The 25,204-nt window shown below is 42.0% G+C and overlaps 1 protein-coding gene across 1 annotated transcript in view; it reads right to left on the bottom strand.

Annotated features, from left to right (window-relative positions):
* The window catches only part of NOX3 (NADPH oxidase 3), a 54,985-nt gene that overhangs the window by 17,768 nt on the left and 12,013 nt on the right, over positions 1-25,204 (bottom strand). Inside the window, exons 6-10 of the mRNA XM_036112084.2 lie at positions 24,682-24,863; positions 21,304-21,433; positions 16,348-16,440; positions 14,280-14,533; positions 8,161-8,320 (exon numbers count right to left, since the gene is read on the bottom strand). Coding sequence (XP_035967977.2) covers positions 8,161-8,320; positions 14,280-14,533; positions 16,348-16,440; positions 21,304-21,433; positions 24,682-24,863 — 819 coding nt within the window. The remainder of the gene's footprint in view (positions 1-8,160; positions 8,321-14,279; positions 14,534-16,347; positions 16,441-21,303; positions 21,434-24,681; positions 24,864-25,204) is intronic.

The following is a 25,204-nucleotide window of genomic DNA, read 5'->3' as shown; positions in this document are numbered from 1 at the left end:
ACACTCGCCCCTCCTCGGTGTCCACAAATAAAAAACCTGAAATCATTCACCTGTCTAAAGCCTGGCTTCCAGAATTCTGTAGCTGATATCAGAGGCCCCTAATACTTAAGGTTACTTTAAAAAGTTTTGTTAAACAGAAAGTCATCCTCCATCAAGAGATGAAAGTTCTGAACTTTCATAGCAACAAAGGTACTGGTTTTAGCAGGACTCATACCACACGTTTCTGTAGATCTAATGAAGCCCCAGATCTTTTAGGAGATGACTCCAAGAGTGGACAATGGCTTTAGGGAGCTCTGTGTGCATGTGGCCTGTCACAGGTCTTCAGGTCACATCCTTCCTGGCATGGACCACCATCCCAAACTCAGCCACCTCCACCTCGGAGGGCCTGGGTGTGAGCAACACGCAGTGCTATGTTCTCTGTGAGCACCACCTCTTCCCCCATGCTCCTGCAGCTCTAAGAATTCTGCAGACATGCACATGGACCAGGTCAAGGCGATCTGGGGCCAGAAGGAAATGGACCTGTGCTACTTTTTGAGAAACAATTTCAGAAAATGAAATAAGAAAAGCTACTCATCTATTTGACTAGCAGAGTCCACAGATGCTCCTGTCTCATGGCCTGGATAGGCATCCCCAAACACAGACAGAGGACACATCCACAGGTACAACCTGTGTTTCTTTAGATCCCAAATCCATTTCCTGAGGATGGATTGGGGACAAAAATATTTATTTATATACCTATTTATTTATGGCCCAGAACCTCTCCAAAGAAGGAAATTGTACATGAGGACACAGTGTTATGATGCAGAGTAATTAAACATTGTGAGCCCTTGAGTCCTTTAAGCTGTTCTAGACTCCCAGCTTCACCATCTATAAGCTGGGTAACTGGGGGCAGTTTTTTTAACTTGAACCTAGATCACCACGTATATAAACAAACAAACAAAACCACCTCTAGAACAACAACCTATGAGATTATTGTGAGGATGAAAGGTATGGTTCATGGGAGCATTTGGCACAATGTCTGACACAGGCAGTAAGTGCTCAGAGCTCTTAGTTGTGATTGCTGCTCTCCTTGCTGTCGTTTGGAGGAGCTTACAGAATGAATAGCACGTTTATATTAGAGTCAGCAAGGGGAATCGTTTGCCTTACGTGGGGGTCTGTGTTCCCACTGGGCACTTGTGAATTATAGAGGTGGTGATCACTGAGAAGAGGTGAAACCCAGCTTTATCCCCAGCACCAGTCTGGGAACCTCAGCATTGGTTGTAAGGGTGTGGTCCTGACAGAGGAATCCCTTCACCAGCAAAGCGCACTCCACGCTCTGTGTGTGCTAAACCCACAGGAGGCATTTTACGGGGTGCCAACATTGACCTTGACCTTGACCAATGCCTCCACCTAGGAGAAGGCCAGTGGAGTTGCACTGTGACCTTGCCTCCTGGACAGTGCCCTCTGTTCCCCACTGTTAGGAACTGAATGTTTGTGTTGTCTCCAAATTTGTATGTTGAGAACCAATGTGATGGTATTGGGAGGTGGGCCTTTGAGAGGTGGTTGGATTTAGAAGAGGTCATGAGAATGGGGCCTCCAATGATGGGATTAGTGTCCTTCTCAGAAGAGAAAGAGACCAGAGCTCTATCTCTGTCACATGAGGACATAGTAAGAAGGTGGCCATCTGTAAGCCAGAAAGAGAGGCCTCATCGAAACCCAACCATGCTGGCTCCCTGATCTCAGACTTCCAGCCTCAAGAACTGTGAAAAATAAACGTCTGTTGTGTAAGCCACCCAGTCTATAGTATTTCTGTTATAGCAGCCTGAACTATATGCTGTGTGCTAAGATATCCATGCTGTACAAAATAACACAGAACTGACAGAAACTCCAAACAAGTAGGGTGATGGAGACTTTCCCCTGAGGGAATTGTGACCATTTCCCAAAAAAAGAATTTTTCTCTCTAAAAAGATAAAGATTGTGACTGATTAGAAAACAAAAATAAATGTTTATTATCCTCAATAAATGGCAGCTATTATCGTCCCGGTTTTTTATTTTGTTGTTGTTGCAAAGGTCTTCCTGGATGATTATAATAGCAAACAAATTTTGAAGCAGCTATTCCTTCTTATTGAGAAACTTCCTTAATGGGGCTTCCATGTCCCGTTTTAAGGAAATGTAATTATAAAACAATTTTTCTTTGTCAATTATTTTTAGTCTCTAAGACTTTTTCTTTAAAAGATCTTTAAAGTTAATTATTTCATGGCTGTACTACTGTTTTGCCCGATGAGGGAGGACTGACCTCGCTGGTGCCTCAGTTTGTTCTAAGTATAGTTAATAAGACTTCTTGGGCAACCAAAATGTTCATTAATAATAAAATCATTACATCAAGTGGGGGATATCCATACTTCGGAATACTCTGAAGACACTAAATCAAATGAAGTGAATCAGTAAGTATTGACACGGAAGATGCGCTAAGCCATATTATAAAAGGCAACGAAAACAAAACAAAGTGCATCTTTCTCTCTCTCTCCCCCTACCCACATCTCTATTTATGTATAAATAAAACAGCACCCTGTATATGCGTATGGGTGCAAATGCATGGAGAAGGAATGGAATGATACACGCTCCACTGTTTAATGGTGAACCCCTAGAGAGCAGAGTGATGGCGGTGGTTAGTTTGGGGAGGAAGGCTGATGAAGGGACAACTTTTGACTGAGTATTTTATTTGAATCTTTTTACAAGGACATTATACTCTTGTATGGCTTGTGTGGTTAATAAACCAAAATATTAAAACTATTAATACTGGTCACCTCCCCACAGGGCAATGGTGATGCCTGCTGGGGGACTGAAGTCTTTTGAGGCTGTCTAGTGAAAGATGGGGGGGCGCAGTTGTCTTCTGGAGGGCACATGTGGCCTTGTGTGCCCCAGTTCAATTTATTACAACACCGTCAGTGTTTAGCAGAGATGATCACTTCCAGAAGGAGCCAGAGCTCCAGTGTGAGGGAAAGCGAAAGCAAATAATTTCTCAAACTAAACAGATTAAATTAAGTGCATTTTTCATTCATTAGAAAAGAGAGCAGGCCCTCCTTTGTTTTATTAATATATTTAAGTAGAGTATGGATTTTTGCCTTTCTTGGCCTCTTTGCCCTGTTCCCACTGGCCTGAGCTGTCTTTTTATTTGAATTATCTCTTTATTATATTAGGTTAAGGACCCAAGGCCATCTTGCATGGGACACACTATAAATACCCATTATCATGGTTATGTATTATTGGGGTGATGAAGGAAGACAATTTATGAAGAAATGAGATTATTTCTTTTTTTCTATAATCTATCTTATTACAGTCTGCGGATTACATATGCAGTTCGGAAAAGGAACCAAATCTTCCAGTTGGCGGTTCTCTTTGCCCTGTCTACACGGCTGGGATATTAGGGGAACGAAAATGTATAAGCCAATACATTTATGCCTGCCGTCCCCCCTCCCCATTTGCACACACCTATTTCATTCATCATTTTGACAGTTTGCTTGTGCAAAATTTTTTTCAAGAGCTCTTTTCACAAATTGAGTGTGATGTGGAATTAATCATCCCGTTAGGCAGGCGTTAGAGGACGTTCATTGCGATGGGGCATTTGCACCCCCAGTGCTCAGGTCCTTTGAATTGCATCACAGACATTCCTCAACCACTCACACCCCCTTCCCTCATCCTGAAGGAGCGGTGTGTGCTCATCTGCCTCCAACTAAGTGAAGTTTGGCTCTTACTCCTGTGTTGAAAATACCCCTTTCACATCTTACAGCTTTCCCCTCCCCCCACCCACTCCCAAGCCATCATTCCATTTATTTTTACTTTGCCTTCTTGGGAAATTTCCTCCTAACCACTTCTCCCCCTCCTCCCTACCATCTTTAAAAATAAAAGATCGTTAGAAAGAAATTTTAAAACACCAGCTTCAAATAGAAAGTGCTACACATGATCCCAGACAAGCAGCAGGCATCCTATTGGCTATTCTCCTGCATTTTACTTAGAAGTGTTCTAGAATAATGTGGCAGAGGAGAAGGGTAAAGAGATATAGTTTGCAAGGGTAACAACCAAGAAAACTTTGCAGTTTTTTTTTTTTTTTTTATTGTAGACTTGCAACATCAGGCTTGTATGTAAAAATGTATGCCTTTATGTCAACTGGTCTTGTATACAGAAAGAAAATCCCACCTAATTGCAGTTAACCCTTTAGATTTAAGTTTTCAGCTCTGAACCCCTATGCTGCATTTTCCCTTTTGCTTGTTACAGAAGAGAACTATCTGAAAACTATAGCCCAGGTCGATAATTGTTAGGATGTTGTTGGATAAATATGTACTGCTGTGCTCTCCTGCACTTTAAAAATTATATAGATGCTGACAGTTTCGTGGAAAGAGTATTTATATCTCAAACACATGTAGGCGGCCCTGACAAATATTAGTTACCTAAGCCTAATGATAGCTGTAGTCAAAACACACACAAAGTGGCTTTAAAACAGAAAAACTTCTTAAACTTTTTCTCTCGCATGCACACTCTAACCAGGTGGGTCTTAAGTGGAATTTTCAGCGTAAACTTTTAATAGCATGAAATCTCACTTTTTGCAGAGTCTTGAAGGCAGAAATTAGAAATGCCCGCTCCCATCCTGACTCAGTAGCTAACCAACTAGATGACTTTGGACAAATCACTTCCCAGTCTCAGTACAGATGCTGACTTTCATGGTCATATGCAAAGCTGGGAGGTTAAGACCTCTCAAATTATTTTGTGATTCTATGCTTTTAGCTTTTTTTCTCCCATATGCCATTATCTTGACCTTTATTTTCAGTGGAATATTACCCCAATATTGCCACCAATTTCTGTAAGTTATAAAAACATTTTTTTAAAATTTCTAATTCTTTGGTTTCTTTTTTTGGGGGATAGAGATCAATGTCCCTGTTTTATAGTTTTGTGGTAACTGCTTAACCCTCCCACTGAAACAGCCTTGAGAAACCCCATAAACAGAGCCCAGAAATAACAATGAAATAGTGAGGGAGGAGGTGGTATGAGGATTTTGCAGATTCCTATATGGACTTTTAAGATTTTGTGGGTTCTTACAAGAATTTTTCCTATTTGTAGTAAAATAATTGGAATATATTCTTTGAGTTATAAAATTACTGAACAAATAGTCTTCTTGGTTAAATAAAAAATGAATTAATCTTAGTAATCTAGAATTTTACAAAAATTACATAGAAGTCATTTGTTCATTTTGGCACACTTATTGATTTATTAAAAAATTGTAGTGTGTACATGCGTGTGTGTGTGTGTGTGTGTGTGTGTATCTTATAAAGATACCCAAAGAAGCCTCATGCAAGGAGCTCAGAATCTATTAGGAGAAATGAGATCCTTTGTGAACATGACATGAAAGCACATGGATAACAGATTATTGAAAGAAGGGTGAGGTGTTATAAGTCTGGTGTGAGGAGAGTGAGAGGCTTGTCATGTCAGTGTCAAAGGGCCTGGCACATAGTAGGTGCTCAATAGATATTCATGGAGTGAATAAGTGAATGAAAGCGAGACATGTAATCCATCACGTGTGAAGTATAATGTGACCTTTAGTGTTGTGAAAACCATGAAGCAAGAAGCTGCGTCTGTGGATGGGTTTTATGTGGTAGACAGTGAGAGGAAAGAAAAAACTTAGGGGGATTGAGAAATCATCATAAATCATAACAAAGCATTGCTGGGTCGGGGGGGTCTGAATAAATAAAAGAGTAGCTGTGTTGCTTGTTTTGTACCATAGACTGAATGTCTGTGTCCTCCAAAATTCATATTTTGAAACCTAATCCCTGATGCGATAATATTCAGAAATGGGGTATTTGGGAGGTGATTTGTTCATATAGGAGGAACCCTCATGCATGGGATTTGTGCCGTTATAAAAAAAAGACTCCAGACTTCTAGACTTCTGTATCTACTTTTTCCTCATTGAGTTGCAAACTGCAAGTCAACAAATTTGACACTTTCTGACCAAAACAAACAAACAAACAAAAACTCAAAACACTACCAAGAGCTACCTCACCACCCTGCTATGGGAAGTTAGAGCTAGAAGATGGTCGCCTATCAATCAGGAAGCAGGCTCTCATCAGACACCAAGTCAGCGAGTCTGTTGATCTTGGACTTCCCAGTATTGGAACTGTGAGAAATCTGTTTTTGCTGTTAACAAGTGACCCAAGTCTATGATATTGTGGTATGGCAGCCCAAATGGACTAAGACACTTTGTTGAACTTATTGTGGTATAGAGGAAAGATGAGTCTGCATTCAAAAAGTCTAGTTTTGAACTCTCGTTCTACTATTTATTAGCTCTCCGTGCTTTGGGTTCCTCAGTAGTAAACTGAGGATGTTACTTATCCGAAAGAACAATTATGATAATTTGATAGTATGACGCTATCATTCCTATGAGCTTTGTGATCAGCTTCAGTTCATCTGTACATGGGAATAAAAACGGTGAGTTCCTTAAAAAGATGATGTGAGACTGTATGTATAAAATGCCTAACTTCCTGCCTGCTAGGTAGTCAAGGCTTGATGAATCTAAGCTATTAGTAACAGTAGTACTACTAATCTATCTACATCTTTGGCAGCTATAATGAACTTTTATATCATTTTATACAAATCTACATTACATTATTTACACATCACATTATTGATTTGTCCTACTTGGTGTTAAAACTCCCTGTAGGATATGGACTCTTATTTCTCCATTGTGCAGATCAGGAAACCCAGCTCAAAGAGTTGACCTGAGTCACTCAAGACGATGCTTCTAGTGAGGGTGGAATCAGGCTGAGGCGGATTCTCTGGCCCGGGATCCCTCAGTCTGCCTACAATACAATGGTGGCAGTCATATCTACCATATGTTGGTTATGTCATGGAAAGAGCCAGATGGATCTAAGTTTGAATCCTCATTCTGCCTTTTATTACCCATGTATTTTTAGGGCAGTCACTTTGGTTTCTCTAAGCTTCAGTTTTTTTTTTTTTTTTTAATGTGAAAAACAGGCTTGCTATTATCTGCCGTATAAGGTTGTTGGGAATTAGAACAACCAAATGCGAAAATGTATGTCAAGCACCTATCACTTGGAAACTCATGAAATGATAGCTGATTTTTCTCTTATTTCTTAGTTGGAAAAGCCCCAACTTTAGAGATCTTCTGGTATTGCCCCCAGGGCTTCAAAGAATACCATTCCTTAATAAATGTTAGGTGGAGAAAGTTTCCATGGCTAACTAAGCTTGGGAAGGATGGGTGAAACAAAACTGAAAGAGGTTCTTTTCTACAGAACTTATTTAATAGGCTAATAGATGATGTGAATCTTCTAGATTGGGATTTGTAGTAGCTTAAGTTCTTTTGACCACTGAATTCTCTTTAGTGGACCATAGCACATGACTAATGTTCATACCTAACTCATGTTAGATAGACATGCTAATCTAATCAAGCAAATTCCTTTGCTAGAGGAGGAAACTGGAGCCAAAGTGTGAACCAGAGAAGTGGCAGAATCAGGCCCAGAACCAGGCTTGCCTGACATCCTGAGTCCTCCTGAACGGACGCCACTCGGTGTTAACATGGCTCCCTTTCTCCTGCGGCTCCTCAGAGGGTTAAAGTATGGACCATCTTTGGGTAGGACAAAGGAAGGAAGGCAGCTATGGAGGTGTCTTGTCAGAGAACATTCAAGAAATGACCAAAGAGATTCGGAGCTGGGCAACACCAAGCAAGCAGGCCAATGAATCCCAACTGTGGCATTTTTGCTTCTCGTTAAGACCCCGAGTCCACGAGAGGAAGATGCTGAATCACATACTTGCAGCCATAGTATCAGGCTAAAGAGACTAAGGAAAAGGCCGCCTGTTAATGTCACTAACAGCAGCCCAGTCACAAAGCCGTTTGCAGCCTGTCCCTATTTTACCGACATGAGCAATTACATGCCCTGTAATGGCAATGAAGCAATAAAATTTATGTCTTGTCATCTTTAACAAGATTAGACATAACCCTTCTCATAAATGTAATACCGAATGGAGATTTTTAAGAACATAAGTATAGTTAAGGATCCCTGAGTTTATCCCTCATAGTTAATTAAAATCCTCCCCAAGAATTGGCAGATGATAGATAGAAGGATGTTGAACCTTTTAATCCATGGGAGTGTGAACTAATGATTTTTTCCATACCTTGCTCAGCTTCAGCTGGGTTTGTGACTCACACTTGTACCATATAGATTTCAGAAGAGAGGCGAAGGGAGTGACCCCTATTCCCGCAGCGATGCACACGCTCACTGGATAGTGAAATACGTCCGTCAGTGCGGTTCCGAACGGCCCGTCCACCGCCAGCCTGCAATCACGAAGTGCAGCCCTGTGACATTTAGAACGCTCTGCTCTGGAAAACAAAGCCATCCTCAACCGATGCTTTTCATAGGATGTGTTCGCAACTGTGCGCAGGGGGTTGGCTCTGTGCTTGAGGATGCCATGTTAGGAGAGCCTGGACTTAGCAGGAGGAAATGGGGGCCTGTCTCCTAGGGGTGGGGGATGACCAGACAGGCCAGTCCAGGTGCCATTCACGGGAGGACAAAGCCTGGCTTCTCTGGCTCGAGCTCACACCTCTTCCACATGGCAAGCTCTTACAATTCTTAGATGCTTGTTTTGGCTCCAGGCATCATGAAGCCTGGTAGAAGAGGCTTTTTCTTTTTCTTTTTTTCTTTCCCTTTCCCTTCCTCTTCCTCTTCCTTTCTTTCCTTTCCTTTCCTTTCCTTTCCTTCCCTTCCCTTCCCTTCCCTTTCCTTCTCTTTCTTCTTTTCTGCAGCTGCCATCAGAAGAATAAAGCAGAAGCAGAAGGTGGTTTAGAAGTCTTATCTCTTAACTCTTGCTAACGTGCTTCTCCTGTTTTTACTTATTCAGTCCCACATCTTAGTATATTCATATAATTTTAGTCTAGAAGCCATTCATTTGGAATAAATATGATTTTGAGATAATTTGTCAGTTATGTGGAATTTCTAAAGCTTGTTATTTCAGATGATGTGAACTCAAAATCTGGGTTTTTGTCTGAAATGGCACTGATGTCTTTGCTTAGCAAATTTTTCTTTGTAAGGATGAAGCATATTTATTGAATAAATACAATTGTCTTTAACATGGTCCGGAATAGACCAGCCCCTGGATTCTACTCCCTTTCTCAACAACAGTTCTCCACACTGGCTTTTCTTTCATTTCCTAAAATACAGAGTAACCCCACCCCCCTTTTGCCCCAGAACCTTTGCATGGGAAAATCCAAGTAACCAGAAATACTCTGTCCCAGTTCCTCCCCACTCTCCCGACTTGGTTATTAGTTATCCTTTCATTAGGTCTTATCTGAATCATCATTTCCCTGGGAAAGCTTCATGGACCCTTTAGACTAGGCTAAATCCCCTTATATAATTTATAGCCCCATGTACCCATCCTCTGGAGTCCTCATCACATTTGTAATTTTACAGTTTTTTGGGTGTGTGTGCATGATTTGATTTGCATCTATCTTGATCACTGGACCACAAGTTCTCTGGAGGGAGGAGCCAGGTCTGTCTTTGCTCCCCTCAGCATCCCAGGGCTGTGCATGCTCTCTGGCATGGAGCTGTTCAATAACAATTCATTGAATAAATTGTAAAGGGAATATTTAAAATATTTCAGTCAGCAGAATGTATTAAATAACCTCAACTATTCCAAAAGCACACATTTACATATGAACAAAGATATGCTAATTAAAAGGCTTCTAAGTTATTCATAACCATTCCCTAAGGGGTGTCTGTTGAAGGCACCCGAGGTTGGCCCATTTGGGCTTACTATGTGTTCATGAAAGTTCAATTGGGTTTTATTTTTAAATATTCCATATTCCAGACCTCCTAATAATTCAAATTAACTCTCCTCAAGTTAATCTTAATTAATAAGGCTTTATTACATATTGATATATGGAAATGGAAGAATAAAAATAAAAGGTCATTAACCAGAAAGGGTTAGTATCTCAGCCCACTGTAGATTAGTTTATAAATAATTAGATAAGGGGAATCGAGAGAGAAAAAATGAAACTGTCCAAGGATTAAAATGTCTTATTGTTAATTGTTTTTATAATTAGTTGTATTTGGGATTTATTTGACACTGATTTGAAAAGATAACAATGAAACCCAAAGAAGAATTGTGTTGTATAATCCACAGAAATACATAATAAACACATTTCCACATAATTAAAATTGAGAATCTAAGCTGGAAAAGGCAGGAGAAAATATTTAGTCCAACTTCCCTGCTAATATAGTAATCCTTCCTTCCACAACCCTGAGAGTTGATCCCATTCTGATGTTAAATTGCAGGGCACCTTGTTCCGTGTAGGGGCAGTTCAAAGCAGGAGATAGTTTTTCTCATGTCTCACTGAAATCTGTCTTCTGACAACTCACGCCGCTCGCCTTCCTGAGAAACACATACCAGGTCTCTTCCCTTTCTTGTCTCAGCCCTTTAAGTGGTTGATTGTGGCTATCATGACACCCTGATTGTTCTTTTTTGGACAAAAATGTCTCCATTTCTCAAGACCTCACAATCCTGAATTGGCTTCCTTTGCACAAATTCTTGTTTATCTAGTTCACTCAGCTACTTCCTCTTTCATTCGGACACAGAGTTTAATGATGCAGCTTTTCCAGCATCTACACCGTGTGGTTCCTTGTTGCTTTCAGTCGGGAGCACACCCACCCACCTCATCGACCTCCAACCTCGACTCTCTGAGCCCACTGCCTTTGCTTCATCTACATGTTCTCCCTGTTGATCATCACTTTCATGGACGTCTCTGCAGTACTTGACCTTTCATAGTTTGCTCATAATAATAACTAACCTTTTCTTACTATGCAATATGTGAAGGGCTTTATAAGGACATTTATTCTTAAACAAAGTCCTAGATACTATTATCATCTTTATTTTACAGATAAGGAAACCGAGACACACAGTTACATACATTCTCTAAGATCACACCCAAAACTGGGCTTTGAACCCAGGCTGTTGGATGTTGGTGTCCTTGGCTCTGGGCAGTAGGTTAAATCACTGAAAACTTTAGCATCAACTCTGAGAAATTCCTCCATTTTATCTCAGAAGGCAAAAGCTTTTATTTTTTTATTTAAAAAATTTTTTAGATTTATTTATTTATTTGAGCGGGGGAGAGGCAGAGGGAAAGGGCGGGAGAGAATCCTCAAGCAGACACTCCACGGAGTGTGGAGCCCCACACAGGGCTTGATCCCACGAACCTGAGATTATGACCTGAGCTGAAATCAAGAGTCAGATGCTTCACTGACTGAGCCACCCAGATGCTCCTTTTTCCTGGGGCTGGTTTAAATCCTTTCTGGGTTCAAAACAGTGAAAAATTATAGTGCTCTCTCCCATGTGTTTGATTCAATTCAAAATTGAAACAACTCTAAGAGATAAAAATCATCCAAGGAAGTCCAATAAAATTCTGATTCTTAATATATTGAGGAGTTGAAGAAATTGTAGGGTTTTTTTGGTTCTACTGTTAATCCGTATGCCTACACATGTACAGAAGCAGAGTCAAATGAACTTAACAAATGAAGGGAAACTGCTCTGCTTCCAACAACTCATTTTTATTCATTCGATAAATATTTATTGAGTACCAACTAAGAGTTAGGGCCTATTCTAGGCACCAAAGACAAGATAACAAAGTGAACCACATGGATAATGTCCCTTTTCTTATGGAACTTCCATTCTAGTGTGGGAAGATATATAGCAAACAGATAAACCTACAGAGATTTAGTATGTCAGGTGGGGATAAGTACTATGCAAAAGAATAAAGTAGGGCTTGGGACAAAGCGATTACTGAGAGTCAGTTGGGGGAGGTGAAGGAGCAGCCTAGCAGAAATCTGGGGAAGAATGTTCCAGGTGGAGGAACAGCAGTGGTAAAGGTGCTTGGTGTGGGAGAAAGCCAAGAAGGCTGGAAGAATGGCTGAGTTCAAGGAGGGAGCAGGAGGTGGGGCAGCGGAGCCCAGGGAGGCCTGGGGGTGGGGGAGAGGGCATATGGTGTCAGGCCATGAGCTGACAAGGCATCCCACAGATAGAAAGCATATTGACCCCTGAGAAACATGTTCCAAGTTCTCATTGGGTTATTGGCTGAAATGCTAGCTGGTTTGTGAAAGGCAAGTTTGGTTGATAGACCGGAGAACTGTATGCACTAAGAGTAGAGACCAGGCTGACAACAGGTTGGAAGTATTGATCTTGGCAATGCCAAAAGGAGGGCAGGGACGTGTGTGTGTGTATGTGTGTGTGTGTCTAATTTTATTTCTGATTTTAAGCATTTGCACCGCATTCTGAATCTTAGAATTCTATTACATTGCTTCCTTTCCATGATTAAAAAGAGAAGGTCTTAAATGGAGGAGGAATCAGGTGTTGTCATCTGACTTGGGGCTGTGGTCTGACAGGATGATGCTTACACTCGGTTTGTTATCATTACCACTCTTCAGTTCCAATGTTTGAAATGAAGGCATGTGACTCTTCCTAGCCACTGGACACAAGCAAGCCCAGAGCTATATAGTCACAGTTCAGTGTCCTATGGGAGGGGGGAAAGAGGGACACTAAGCTGATTAGATTCTGTGCCTTACACTTATTCTAGTGCCTAGTTTGCCACCTCTATATATTTGTTAAAGTAAATGAGCTAAAGCATCCATACTGGGTCTGGTATTTATTAATTTTTCCATTAAATATTTTCTCTGTGTGCAATACATGTCGGACACTGCTCCAGGCACCAGGCATAGATGGGAGGACAGGCAATGCCCCGCCCCCAGGAGGTTCCATTCCAAGCGTATCCTGACAGTGTTCACCCCCTAATTTCTTCTGTCAGTGGCCACTGCTTGCTAGTTTCTGACCCCCTCCAAGGACGGCAGGAGAAGGAATCTCTTGATGCTTCTTTTGAAAGGTCAAATTCTTTCAAAATGTTTTTCTCAACCCATTTTGTGTGTGCCCGTTTTCCTGGGGGCTTAAATATGGGTTTGGTCTGCCTGTTGGGTCATCCTGCTGGAAGAGTGGGGATCAACTTTAAGCCGTTGTCTGCCAAAGGGAGCTAAGGAGCGCTCATTGACACTGGGGCCCATGCTCGTCTGAATAGGATGTTGTCTTTGAATTGTGTCTCCCAGATTTCTAGGTTGAAGTCCGAAGCCCGGTACCTTAGAATGTGACCTTCTTTGGAAATAGGGTTGTTGCAGGTGTAATTAATCAAGTTAAGATGCAGTCCTACTGGAGACGGGCAGGCCCTGAATCCAACATGACTTGGATTTATAAGAGGCCACAGAGACACAGACACGAGAGGGGAGAATATCATGGGATGACAGAGACAGAGTGCACTGCTGCAGGTGCAAGCCAAGGAACGCCACGGATTGCTGGCAAACCCCCCAGAGCGGAGGGGGAGGCAGGGCAAGAGTCTCCCCGAAAGGTTTCAGATGGAGCTCGGCCCTGCTGTCCTTTAAATTCAGCCCCGGGGTCTCCAGAACTGGGAGAGAATACATTTCTGTTGTTGCCAGCCACCCAGTTTGTGTTCCTTTGTTACCACAACCCTAAGAAATGAATACGGATGTCATTTGTGCTTTTCCACCCTTCCCAGACCGACCCTCTGCACATGGACCTTGCAGCAAAATTATTGTCTGTGTGCAGGTTGATGCTGATTGCATTCGGCCTCTCGAAGTTCTAGAGAGAGGAGGCAGCGTTTTGTCATCTCTCTATTTCTGGCACCTAGAGGAGGTTACGAGTACTTGTTGCACGCACACAGGTGGCACCGACAGATTGAATGGCACAACTTTCTGGACCATTCGATCACTTTGTCACTCTATGAGTTTCAATCTGCAATTGTTTAGCTCTTTCTCCAGGGCACGGGGCCTGCCAGCCTCACTCTGACTGTAAAGCATCCTCCTTAGGAAGACCAAAATAACAAATATAAAGACCTCAGCCTGCAAAAGCAAAAAGCTCACAGGGCTGTCTTACTCATTGCGGGCTGCATGTAATTAGTCAAGTGTTGTTTTGGAGCTGAGAAAGCACAATGCTCCTTCTTCCTAGATCACTGCTTGCCTTTGTTGAACATTTGGTTTTTTTTTTTTTTTTTTAAAGAAATGTACTTGCTTCTACTGGAAATCCACTAAATTAGACTCCATATAGGTCCTCAAATTTAAAAAATGGATTAAAACTTGCCATCTAGAATAAAGATATTGCTGGATTTGGGAAGCCTGCTGATGCACGAAAATGACTTATTTGTTATACTTTTCTAAGTTATATGTAAAAATGAAATGGGCTCCAACCTTGGCAGGCTCCAGAGCTCCTGTGGGGCTGGTCCCTCTGCCCCGAAGGCCTTACATAAAGCTTCTGTCCAGTCTCCTGCCGCCCGGATGTGGACACTGAAGAAGTTCTCCTGAGGAGCGGAGGTGAGGGTGAAGGGGTGCCACTCCAGCCGGGATACGGAGGGGCACTGGATCAGGACGTACTGCCCCGGGGCCATTTTAAAGTTCCGCTTTTTCATGTGAAGTTCTAGAACTCCAGACGGGTGGCTCACCACCTAAATCAGAGCAAGAGAGTCGTTTGCCTTTTTTCCTCAGGTGAAGGGAGAAGACAATGACTTTTGTCCACCAGAGGATTTTACATTCTAGAACCAGCTTTTTTGAGGTGTCCTTTCCATCTGCCATTTGCTGTTACCTTCCAAGGATCTTTGCCATCCCTTTTATATCTGGCTTGGCAACTCCAGCAAGCGTGAAGCTTACCTCCTTCAGAGTGCCATCTGAAATTTGGGTAGCTGCACCACGTGGTGTCTGACACGTGACTTCATGTCCCCGATGGCCAAGCTCTCGCTAGCGCAGTTAACCAGGATCAAGAGGATAGGAGCCAACATATGAGACACTGCACTTAATGATGCTTAGGGTTATTAAAATACCCACCGAACCATCTCCATGGTTTTAAAATGTAGGTCCTGTCTGTTACCATTTTCAATGACCTGTATCTTTTCTCAATCCCTGGTTGATTGGGCCCTATTATTTTTTCATTCTAAGTGGAAAACAATCCTCAAATTCACTGTGACATGTTTCGCTTTGTTTTTTTTTTTTAGTCGGGTCTCATCCATGGTCCTGCTCAGGCTCTGAGTTTGAGGTGTATGGAAGTAGCAGGCAAAGACTCTCCTCGCTTTTTTAAGAGCCTTGCCAAGTGCTGCTTATCAGAAGGAAAGAACTGATTTCCCTTCTTCGATTTCCATCTTGTTTCCTGAAAAAAAAAAAAAATCTCTCTAGGCTCCTGTGTCTTCTTTTGTGGTAGGAGGTGAAAGGGAGCAAAAGCAAATGTCTAGATCCTGTGACAGTATTTTTCCATTTGGAAGAGGATCTCAGCGCATTTTAATCATTAGTTCTGTTTCCCATCTCCTTACTGATATTTGTTCTGATTCTGCTGTTAAACTGTCTCCCTAGTAACGGCTCTAGTGGATTTCCAGAAGTTTTACTGTCTGGCTTTTGACGTAGCCTGATATCCTTTGGTGCTTAACTTAAAAGCAGCAACATGGAAACAGCTTAAAACAGAAATATGAAGCAATTTCTATGCATCTGCTTTCATGAAGACAGTTAAGGAGAAAGGGGATTCTGTTAATATTGTATTAGCAATATAAGTTTGGTTAGCAGAGCATTTCTTCTTGGACCTTTAAAACACCGGGGGCCGGGTCTTTGGTACTTTTCAGTCTCCTAGACATGTTTTCCATCTTCCTCCAGCATTTGGTAAACTGGAGAGCTGTGAGGAGGGGTGCAAGGTTGGAAAACACTCCCTGGGGCCCTCACTCACTAGGTGGGGCTTCGCGTGGTCCCTCTCCTCTCACTCTCCCTCTCACTCTGAACCTGAGGGTGACCATTCCCTGTCCTCTGCTCAGTAGCTCCGAGTGGGAGTGTGTGTCCTTGAAAATGTCTATTATTTGGGTGTTTGCAAAATCGCCATCTTTAAGTGTTGAACGAAGTGATTATATTAGAAGTTACCATAACCAACGTAAACCAACCAAAGCTGAGTCAGTCCCCTTGCCCATCCTTCCCAACCCCCCAGTGAGAAATTGAAATACCCCAACCCCCCAGTGAAAAACTGAAATAAAGAACAAAACGGATGGTTCCTGGGCTGCACCGTAACCTTTGTCAAAATTCTGTGTACCGGTCTGGAGCCCTGATCCCCGTCTTCAGTAAAATTAGTCACACTAAAAGATACGCGGGATATAAGCAATTATTAGAACAGAAGATGGGCCTCTAAATTACAGACAGTTCTGCAATAAAAATGGCAAATTAAAAACTTGGGCTAATAAAAAATTTTCATCTCCACTCAGGCTTTTATTCACACATAAAGCTACACGCATACCTTGGTAATGACAACTTCTTGTTGAAACCGCCAGACCCTAATTATTCTTTCACACGCATATAAGACCACAGGGCCTAAAACCCATTTCCAAGCCTGTAGAGAGCAGAAGAGAGAGAGAGAGAGAGAGAGAGAGAGAGAGAGAGGAAATGAAAATAGAATCCAAATATTTTCAATTTGAACGAAATCAATACATAACATGATGGGATTCAGACATTTTCCTTTAACTTTGGGCCAGTTATCAACAATAAAGATATCTCCTTGTATTAAATACTATAACATTCAATTATTCCTTGAAGTCTACAAGCTTATTTCAGAGATTAAACTCTTCTGTATTAGTTTTTGTGCTTACTTGATCAATGATGCCTTTATGTAATTAGAAATAATTGAATTTGTAAAGAAATAGGAAAGCAGATTGATGTTTACGTTACATATGATAGGGTCATAAATGCTCCCAACTCAGCCAAAGTCAAGGGCTTACAGAGTTACATTCTTGAGCCAAAATAGGACATGGAGAATGAAATAAAAACATTGTGAACAGTAATTTTTTGGGCCACCAATGCGTCACAACTTGGGGGTCTACCTGAAGAAGCACCCACACCCGCACACCCACACCCACACACACACACATTCACACACACAGGCATATCCAATGTTATCAGGAATAAGACATAAAGGTAGTGTGTCAGAACTTTAAACGTGGGTTTACAGAATCAGAACAAAATCGTCCACAATCTTCTGGACAATTGTGACAGCGAATATTTCCATTCTTAATAAATCCCTTCCTATGTTAACCTTTCATGAGAATAATCAGTATTACTGAAGATCAGTTTGCCAGCAGGCTAGTCTTGTACCAATTGTTGTGTACAAACATACACTTAAAATGTTTGAAGACTTATACTAGGTCTGATACCAAACAACGCCACGAGGCATATGGTATTCTCTTTGTCTTACAGAAGAAGAAACTGAGGCTCAGCAAGATCAAACAGATTGTCCGGGTCACAAAGGTAATGAGGTGCACCAGAAAAACATGACCCCAGAGGGGTCTGCCCGCCTGGCCCGTGCACTTACCACCGAATTGTGCTTCTTTCTGTCCCGTGTTGACATTGCTACTGAGCCTTGTTTTACAAAACATTAGAGACTCAGTCATTCATTGAATTTTGGGATGTTAAGGGTTCTCTGAAATCTCATCTAATTCTTCATTTAAAGAAGAAAAGTCCCTGACTTTGTGGGAACTGGTAGAGTGGTGTAGGGAGACAGAACTTGATCCCGGGGGAGCTCGGACTGGAACTCAAGCCTTTCATAATTTCCCTAAATCCTCTGCTTGGGATTCTAAATGCACCTCGACCTTCCTGCTAGCACACTAGCTTAGGAGCAGGAACGATGTCTCACCCTTTTGAACTCGTGTTCACTAAAACCTTTCTGGCTGACTCACCATCTTTACTGCTCTTTACTCTTGCCCATTATCTTGTTTTGTCCATTCTGTTGATGGGTCACAAGCCCTTTGGTGTTATTTTTGCTTCTGTTATCTTTCTTGTGTATTTCTCTTTTGTTTACTGCTGGGTCTGTTTGCATGGCATCTCTGCTCACCTACATCAACACTCCTTGCTTTTTCCCTGGGAGCCTCTTGTTCGCCTGATAAAGGCTCGATTTATGCAGGCAACACAAAGCAATTTGACCCACTTATTCTTTTATGCCTCAGTGGGGTTCAGCAACGTGTTCAGCATAGCAGAGAGAACAAAGCCTTTTGTCCACCTATGCTGTGGGTGAGGCGGTATGATGAGCAGAGTAAGGGAGAAGATAGGAAGGGGTAGACATGAAGGATGGGGTTGGACCAAGGGAACGAATCCTTTGGTCTCTTATGCTTGAATGAACCACAAAGTGTTTTGAGAACTGGTTTGGATATTTACAGAAAGGATAGCAAGAATGCAATTCTTTCTATGTGAGCTTAGAGAGATATTTGCAAAAACACTCACATAGTCTCTATGTCCTTTTACAAATAATCTTCCACGCCCATTTTAGAAAGTTTTAGACGTCACCCACTTCATTTTGGTGGTGTCAAGTCAGTCATGGTCTCCGATTCTTCCATATTGATAAAAATGAAACAGATTATTTTTCCTTATATGGTTAGTCAGGAAGGAGAATGTAAGCTATGAATCCTTGGCTCTATCTCTACTCTAGTATTGAAATTGATCCAGGAGGAGAAAGCCCAGTTTGGGTATACCGTGATACTCCCGGAGCCCCTGGAAGTTAGGGAGTGAAGGACAGGAGCGGCCAGAGGTGAATATTAGGTTATCCTTCCACAACAACTGGGATAGACAAGTGTGAGTAAAGACAGAAGGAGGCCAGGCCCCAGGGCAGGAGGGGCTCCTGAACTGAGTCTCAGAAGACCTGGCTTCGGGTCTCGGGGTTACCATCCCTCCACCTATGCCTTGTGGCAAATCTTGGGCCTTTTATGTTCAAATTTTCTGTTTTGTAAAATGAGAGTGTTGGAGAAAATTATTGGTTGGCTTTCCTCCAGGCTCTTAAATGTTTTAGTTTTATTCATGGAGATAAATACAGTGTCAGGGGTATGTTCTCAAGGAGAGCAGTAGAGAGTGGACAAAGTGAGGGGTGGGAGAAGGCTGGAGCTTCAGAATGAATGTTGAAGAGAAGAGAGATGAGATTTCATGGCCACAAGAACTCTGGTTTCTTGGTGTGGCTTTCCTGGGAATGCCTTTTGTGACCACAGGGAAGAAACTAAAACAAGTTCTCCATCTATTACATAAAGGGGCAGGGCTATTTAATATCTAAATTTCTTTAATGCTAAAATACGCTATGGCTTCTTTGCTTTAGTTTTTCTTCTCAAAAAATACTCAAAAAAGTCATGGTACAGTGAATATTTTATGATGGAAATAAAGCTACATTGATTTAAAGCTGCAATAACGAAACTTGTTTCTTCCACTTTCACTCCTGGTTTTTCATTCCTACCAGAAAATAAGAACATGCTGGCTCTGATTTTATTTTATGTGTGTGTTTATAAATGGGCTCTTTTTCTAGACAATAAGATTTCCAGGGGAAGGAACCATGTCTCTGCATCCTGAGTCTAGTGCAACTCCAAGCACATAAAAAAGAAAAAGTTTGCTGTACTAACTCTACCTCAGTTAAAGCTTCCTCCTCTACCGTTGATATCATGCCCTAATAATTTAAAAAGCATTAGCCTTATTATTACTATTATTATTGTCACTTGTTGATGCTGTAGTTAAATAAAATAAGGTGCTTCTTTGGCTAAGGAAGACCAGGCTTCTTTTGAGACCAAGTTCCATGAGTATCTCTATACTCTGGAGCCTCGTATGTGTCCATGAGTTGGAGACAGAAGGGGGCTGAGGGTATAATTGGTTCCCTTGATCAGTTCAGTGTCTCCACGGTGATGTACAAAAAGCATTCTCCCTCCTAACATGGGCAGTAGTGCGCCACTGAAGGTGAATTGATAAATGTTCTATCGATGAAAGAACTGTGAAAAGGCAGTTAGGAGAGGCAAAGAGGAAGAGATGGGTAGATGTGGTGCAGTGAAGCGCAAGAGCCCTTCCTTGTCCTTGGGATACCTTCTAGATTCAGTGTCTACAAGACATCAGAGAGAAAGAATATTGTACATTCAGCCAAGCAGTAATTGCACAACCCACACATGCTTTGAATCAGGATCCATTAAAAATAATGAGAAAGAGTGACAACATGAGTTTGGGTGTGCAAGGAGGTGTAGCAGGGGAGAGTTAAGAGAGAGATGGGTAAGTTCTCCCCTTTTAATAATAATTAATGTCAGCATCTGCTGCCGAGCCAGCTATGGTCTGTATTCATGAGGTGTGGGAGAATATTGATTTTTTTTTTTTCTAATGGAGATGCTGTAGCTGAAGATTTTCGAGAGGCATTCATGTTCCTCATTAATATGCAGGCTGGGTCGTGGTTACCAATAGTTGAGTTTAAGACAGAGACAATCTATACTGACCATTAAAAGAACCATAGTCTAATGGGCACATCTATTCCGGTTCGGTTTTACACATTCCCCCTAGCAGTTTTCACTTTTAAAATCCAGTGCTTAATTTAATATATTCGAGGATTTTAGAAAAAGTCCATCCTTAGAGTCTTCATAAGATGATGACTTCATTTCCTAATCCCCCACCATTTACATACTATTATCTCATTTTTAATGACACATATTTTGGGGCCACCGTTTCCTTCTAGTTTTAATCTGCTGGCTTTATTGATTTGCTTTTATGCATCACCCAGCTGCCCGATGGTTTGCATTGTACGAAGATTCCCGAGGAGACCAGATAGGGTCATTATTTCTATTTACCTATGCCACAAACTATAATGATGACAGCATGCCCAGGAAATCTTACTTTTGAGATCTTGTGGACATTATCGTCTACTCTAATGAATTCGGTCTCCTTTTGTCTACCATCATTATTTTAGTCATGGGAGCTTAATTAGAACAGGAAGTAAATGCATCTAATACCCCAATTTTTTTGCTCCCCAAAGTTGCAGAAAGCAAGAAGGCAAGCTTAATAAGGAGGGCATGCTTCTCATTTGGTTGTTGCTTAACGTTCGTTGGAGAAGTGGTGCTATTAATTCCCAGGATGGCGAGGCAGTTCTGCAGAGGGACGGGGAGTTGAGCTTGCTGAGCTGAGGGTGGCAAGCCAGAGACACAGTTGTTAGCGCTTGCGATGGTGTGCGATCCGCCATAACAGACATCCACATTTAAATGTGAGTGCAGGAGCACATTTCAAAATGGACAGAATAATTTTGGCAGTAAACCTCTTTTAAAATGATCCATAACTAGATTTCTCCATTAGCACACTTAATAAAGAGTTGGCTTTGTCTAGTGGTGACATGGGCTGTTCTTTTTCTCAAGCATATAAAGCTCTAGTTCTTTTAACTATGGAGACAGCTATTTTTTTTAAAAGCTCTTGGGTTCACTCTTACCGAAGGCTCCTTGCCAGAAAATTGAGGCATGGGGCACGGGGCCGCCTTCTGCCATTGAGCATAGTGGTCTCTACAGAAGGTGATGTTGTGCCGCAGTTGACTCTCGGGAGTTTGGCCTCGAACGATCCGACTTGCCATTAAAACAAAACAAAACAAAACAAAACAAAACAAAACCAAACCTAAACGTTTAAAATTGATTTTGTGCAGCCTGGTGATACCACCGACATATATTCTACAGTGGGCCCTGGAGTAACACTTCAACTGTCTTGAAACTCGGGCTGTCACTCATTTCTCTCAACATCTTTAAAAATAGGAATTTAAGAAGCTTCAAGTAACTTTGAAGATCCCAGAAAAGAAGTGCCCCTCTGCGGTATCCTGTGTTAAATTGAAAGTGTCTATATTAGAGAATTCATAATGAAGGGAAATTGTTTGAACACATCCTTTTGTAGACTGTTGAATTTAATTAGGTTACATCTCGTCCTGATTGCTGATTTGGGCTAATTGGCTAACTTTGTACTATTTGGGTCTTTTGCAGATTTATTTAACTTCTACCCTTTTTGGTTTGTTTTTGAGCACCTAGAAGTTTTCAAGTGAAGGAGTCAGAAGAAGTGCCCTGAATAATGATATTTTTTTCCCCCCAGTGACCACAAGCAGGAGTAGTGTTTGACAGGGTCAAAATAGGTCAGTGGGAAGTATGTCTTCAGGACTACATGATGAATCTGAGGGCGAAAAGGAAGGCTGCCTTCGTGAATGGAGCACTGGATCAAGAGTCCTGTAATTCTGCTATATTATATCTGCCACAAATGCAGCTCTGACTGACCTTTGACAAGTTGCTCTGGTGTAAGCTCCTCAATTTCCCCATTGGTGCACCGGGCTGCCAAGCCTAAGAATTGAGGTCATGTAATCTGGGAGTTGTTCAATTCCTAGGTGTTTATGAATAAAAACCATTGACTTATTTTTGAGGAACATGGTACTCAGACTGAGAAACTTTAGCATCACACAGGCTCATGTCCTGGGTAGTCTGTGGAGTAACATGTCCCCTTTTGCATCGTCAGGCATTAGAGGAGGGAGGGGCAATGACCCTGGGGACCTCAGACCTCAGCCTGGAGAACTGACATTTTGGCCCTTGTCCCAATCTGTGTCGTGGAAGGCATCCAAAGCATCCCTTTGCGTTAGATGAGCACAACTATCTGTGACTCTCCCATGAAATGTTGATGCCCAGACATGGGAAGGGTGAATAATAAATAGGAGCCAGAGGAAAAGATTCTGTAAATTTTAACACCATCATTCTCAAGCTCTAGGTCACATTCTCTATATTATCTAAACCTCAGAACATTTCACAAATGCAGTATCTTTTTAAAAATTAAAAAAAGTTATGTCTTCATCTATGCTATCCCATAATAGAAAGATTAGTGGGCTTTAACACATTCCAATAATCCTCCTTTACTTGGCATTTTGTATAGAATTTGCAAATTACTTTTTGCTGTAAACAGTAGCTGTAGAATACTTCAAGCTGAGAGGATTAAATGAAGCCCTTATCCCAAAATAAGCCTTTCAACTAAGTTAAAATGACTAAAATATTTCATCTTATGAAATGTTATTTGGATATTAAAAAAAAAAAATCTCTAACGCAACACTGGCCCATTGAAATCCTCTTGTGTGAATGCAGGGAGGCAGGATCCGGGGACGTGTGCATGATTTTTGAGACGAGGAGCTCTAGACCCATATGGATTATGAAGAGTCTCTCAAACGTGCTACAGGGGTTAATGCCCCAGCATCAGGAGAAGAATCTGCAGAGAAAGGGAGGACTGGCAGTCTTTGGGGTGGAGTACTTTGGGACCATCCATCCTGCTCCCCGAAATATAGAGAGTCAGGGTGGGGGATCAAGCATCAGAAGAGCCAACTGCTGATCTTTTAAAGACCAGAAAGCCATTAGCCAGGCAGCAGCATAAATAGGAACATTGACTGACTAGGATTCTAAGGATGAACAGAGGAATTGGCAGTTTTTTTGGGTAAAAATGCCCCGGGGGAGCAATGCTTCCTTCTACAATGTCTGCGCATCTGACGAGCTGGTGGATGGTGGGGAGCCGTGGCAGCAGCAGAAATGACCTCCTTCAGGAAGGAGAGGGCTGAGCTGGAGGGAGGCCATTAGTGTGGGGAGGAGGAACGGAAGTGGCTTATCACGCAGAGCTGCCCTAGGGCCCTGAGTGAGCCTCTCTGTCACCCTGTCCTGTGTGCCTGGCCATGCCCCACAGTCTCTGTGGCCGAGCTCTTCCGAGTCAGGGCGGAAGCAGAGCCCCCTCCAGGCTCAGCAGCTGCAACGGAGGGAGAAAAAAGTTCAAGAGAAGGGATGTGCTGGTGCACATTCCTGCAGGTGTGGAGGAATGTTTCCCGGGAGCCAGTGAAGAGTTGTTCTGCAGGGCTTGTTATCAGAAAAGGTTGGGTTGTCTGAAGACGGGCGCCCTATGTCCGACTCTGGCATTTATTTGTCCTGGGACCTGGAGTGAATCACTTAACCCCCTGGACATGTTTCCTCCTTATGAAATAGGGCTAATGTCACCCTCTTCATTGGACAGGACTGTTGTTGGGATCAGACGGATCATGCACACGAATGTGCTCTTAACATTGTGAGATGGAAAAAAAAGGCATCGGTTTATGAAATACTTAATGTGGGACAAAGTAGTGAATAGACATCAATGGGTTAGTTGGTCCAGAGTCATTTTGAGACTATTTAAAGAACTGAAAACATTGTATTTGAGCCGCACTACTCTAGTTTCCTGATGCAGAGATTAATAGTGTCAGGCAGGTGTTGAATACCAGAATGGCATTGTATGAGATGTTCAGGCAAGAAGGAATCCTAGAAGTCAGATGGGGAAACTGAGGTCCATAGAATTTGAAGGACTTGCACACGGCCACGCTGATGACTAGTGGCAGAGCCTAGGTCTGACTGCCGTCTGGCACACAGTTCCCTCCCCCACACCGGGTTTCCCAGTGGGTGGTTTTGGTTAGGCAGAAATGACATCTGGGTGTCCGAAATATATATCCTGACTAATCCCATGTAATTTGGATTGCGAAAATATGTTCTGAATGAAACACAGATCTATTGTTTTCTAGCACTCATTAAAATTTCTGCATCTTATAAACATGTCAAGACTCCCCAACAGACTTAGCAAGAAAAATAAAGATATTACTTCACCATCTATGTTGCTTATTTTCAGTTACTAAAAAAAGGTGTTTGCCCCAGTGAATGTTCTTTTCCATACCTTCTATGTGTCCTTTAGTTCCTGCCAGTCGTGTTCCTCCATCCGAAGGGCTCTCTAAGATGATTTGAGGTTCACAGACATAAAATCTTACACTTTGAGCACACTATGGACTTACCCAGCCCCATGGGTAGCCAGACTGATAAAGAAGATGATGAACACATGATGGGTGTACCAGAACAACTCATAGGAGACCTGTCTGATGAATTCGGTGGAAGAGGTCATGATCAAGATTAAAGCCAGAGAGATGATCAGGCCAGTAACACCCGCGATTGTCGTTAGCAATTCAGTGATGGTGTTCTAAAAGAAACAAGCACCATGACATTGATATCTTAGTTCTACTTTTCCATTTTAGGGTCAATATTTGAGAGTTCAAGCAGGGGGTAATTTAGAATGTTCTCATCAGGAGCATATTAGCCTCAAAAAGGGGTCCCCATATGACTCAAGATGGCAGCTTCCTTGTCTTTGCCTTTGCCCCGTTTGATGGCAGACATTTGCTTTGCTCCAATTCCATCAAATGCCACTGATCATTTATAGGTTTTCCATCTGTATAAATCAATGTTCCTGTCAAAGTTATTACGTTGAATTGAAATGAAGACAATATATGAAAATGCATTTTAAGATAAAATCTTGCAAAATAA

The sequence above is a fragment of the Halichoerus grypus genome, chromosome 9 (genome assembly GCF_964656455.1).
Source record: "Halichoerus grypus chromosome 9, mHalGry1.hap1.1, whole genome shotgun sequence".
Classification (NCBI taxonomy): domain Eukaryota; kingdom Metazoa; phylum Chordata; class Mammalia; order Carnivora; family Phocidae; genus Halichoerus; species Halichoerus grypus.
The sequence above is the reverse complement of the archived record's forward strand: the minus strand, read 5'-3'. Positions and strand labels throughout refer to the sequence as shown.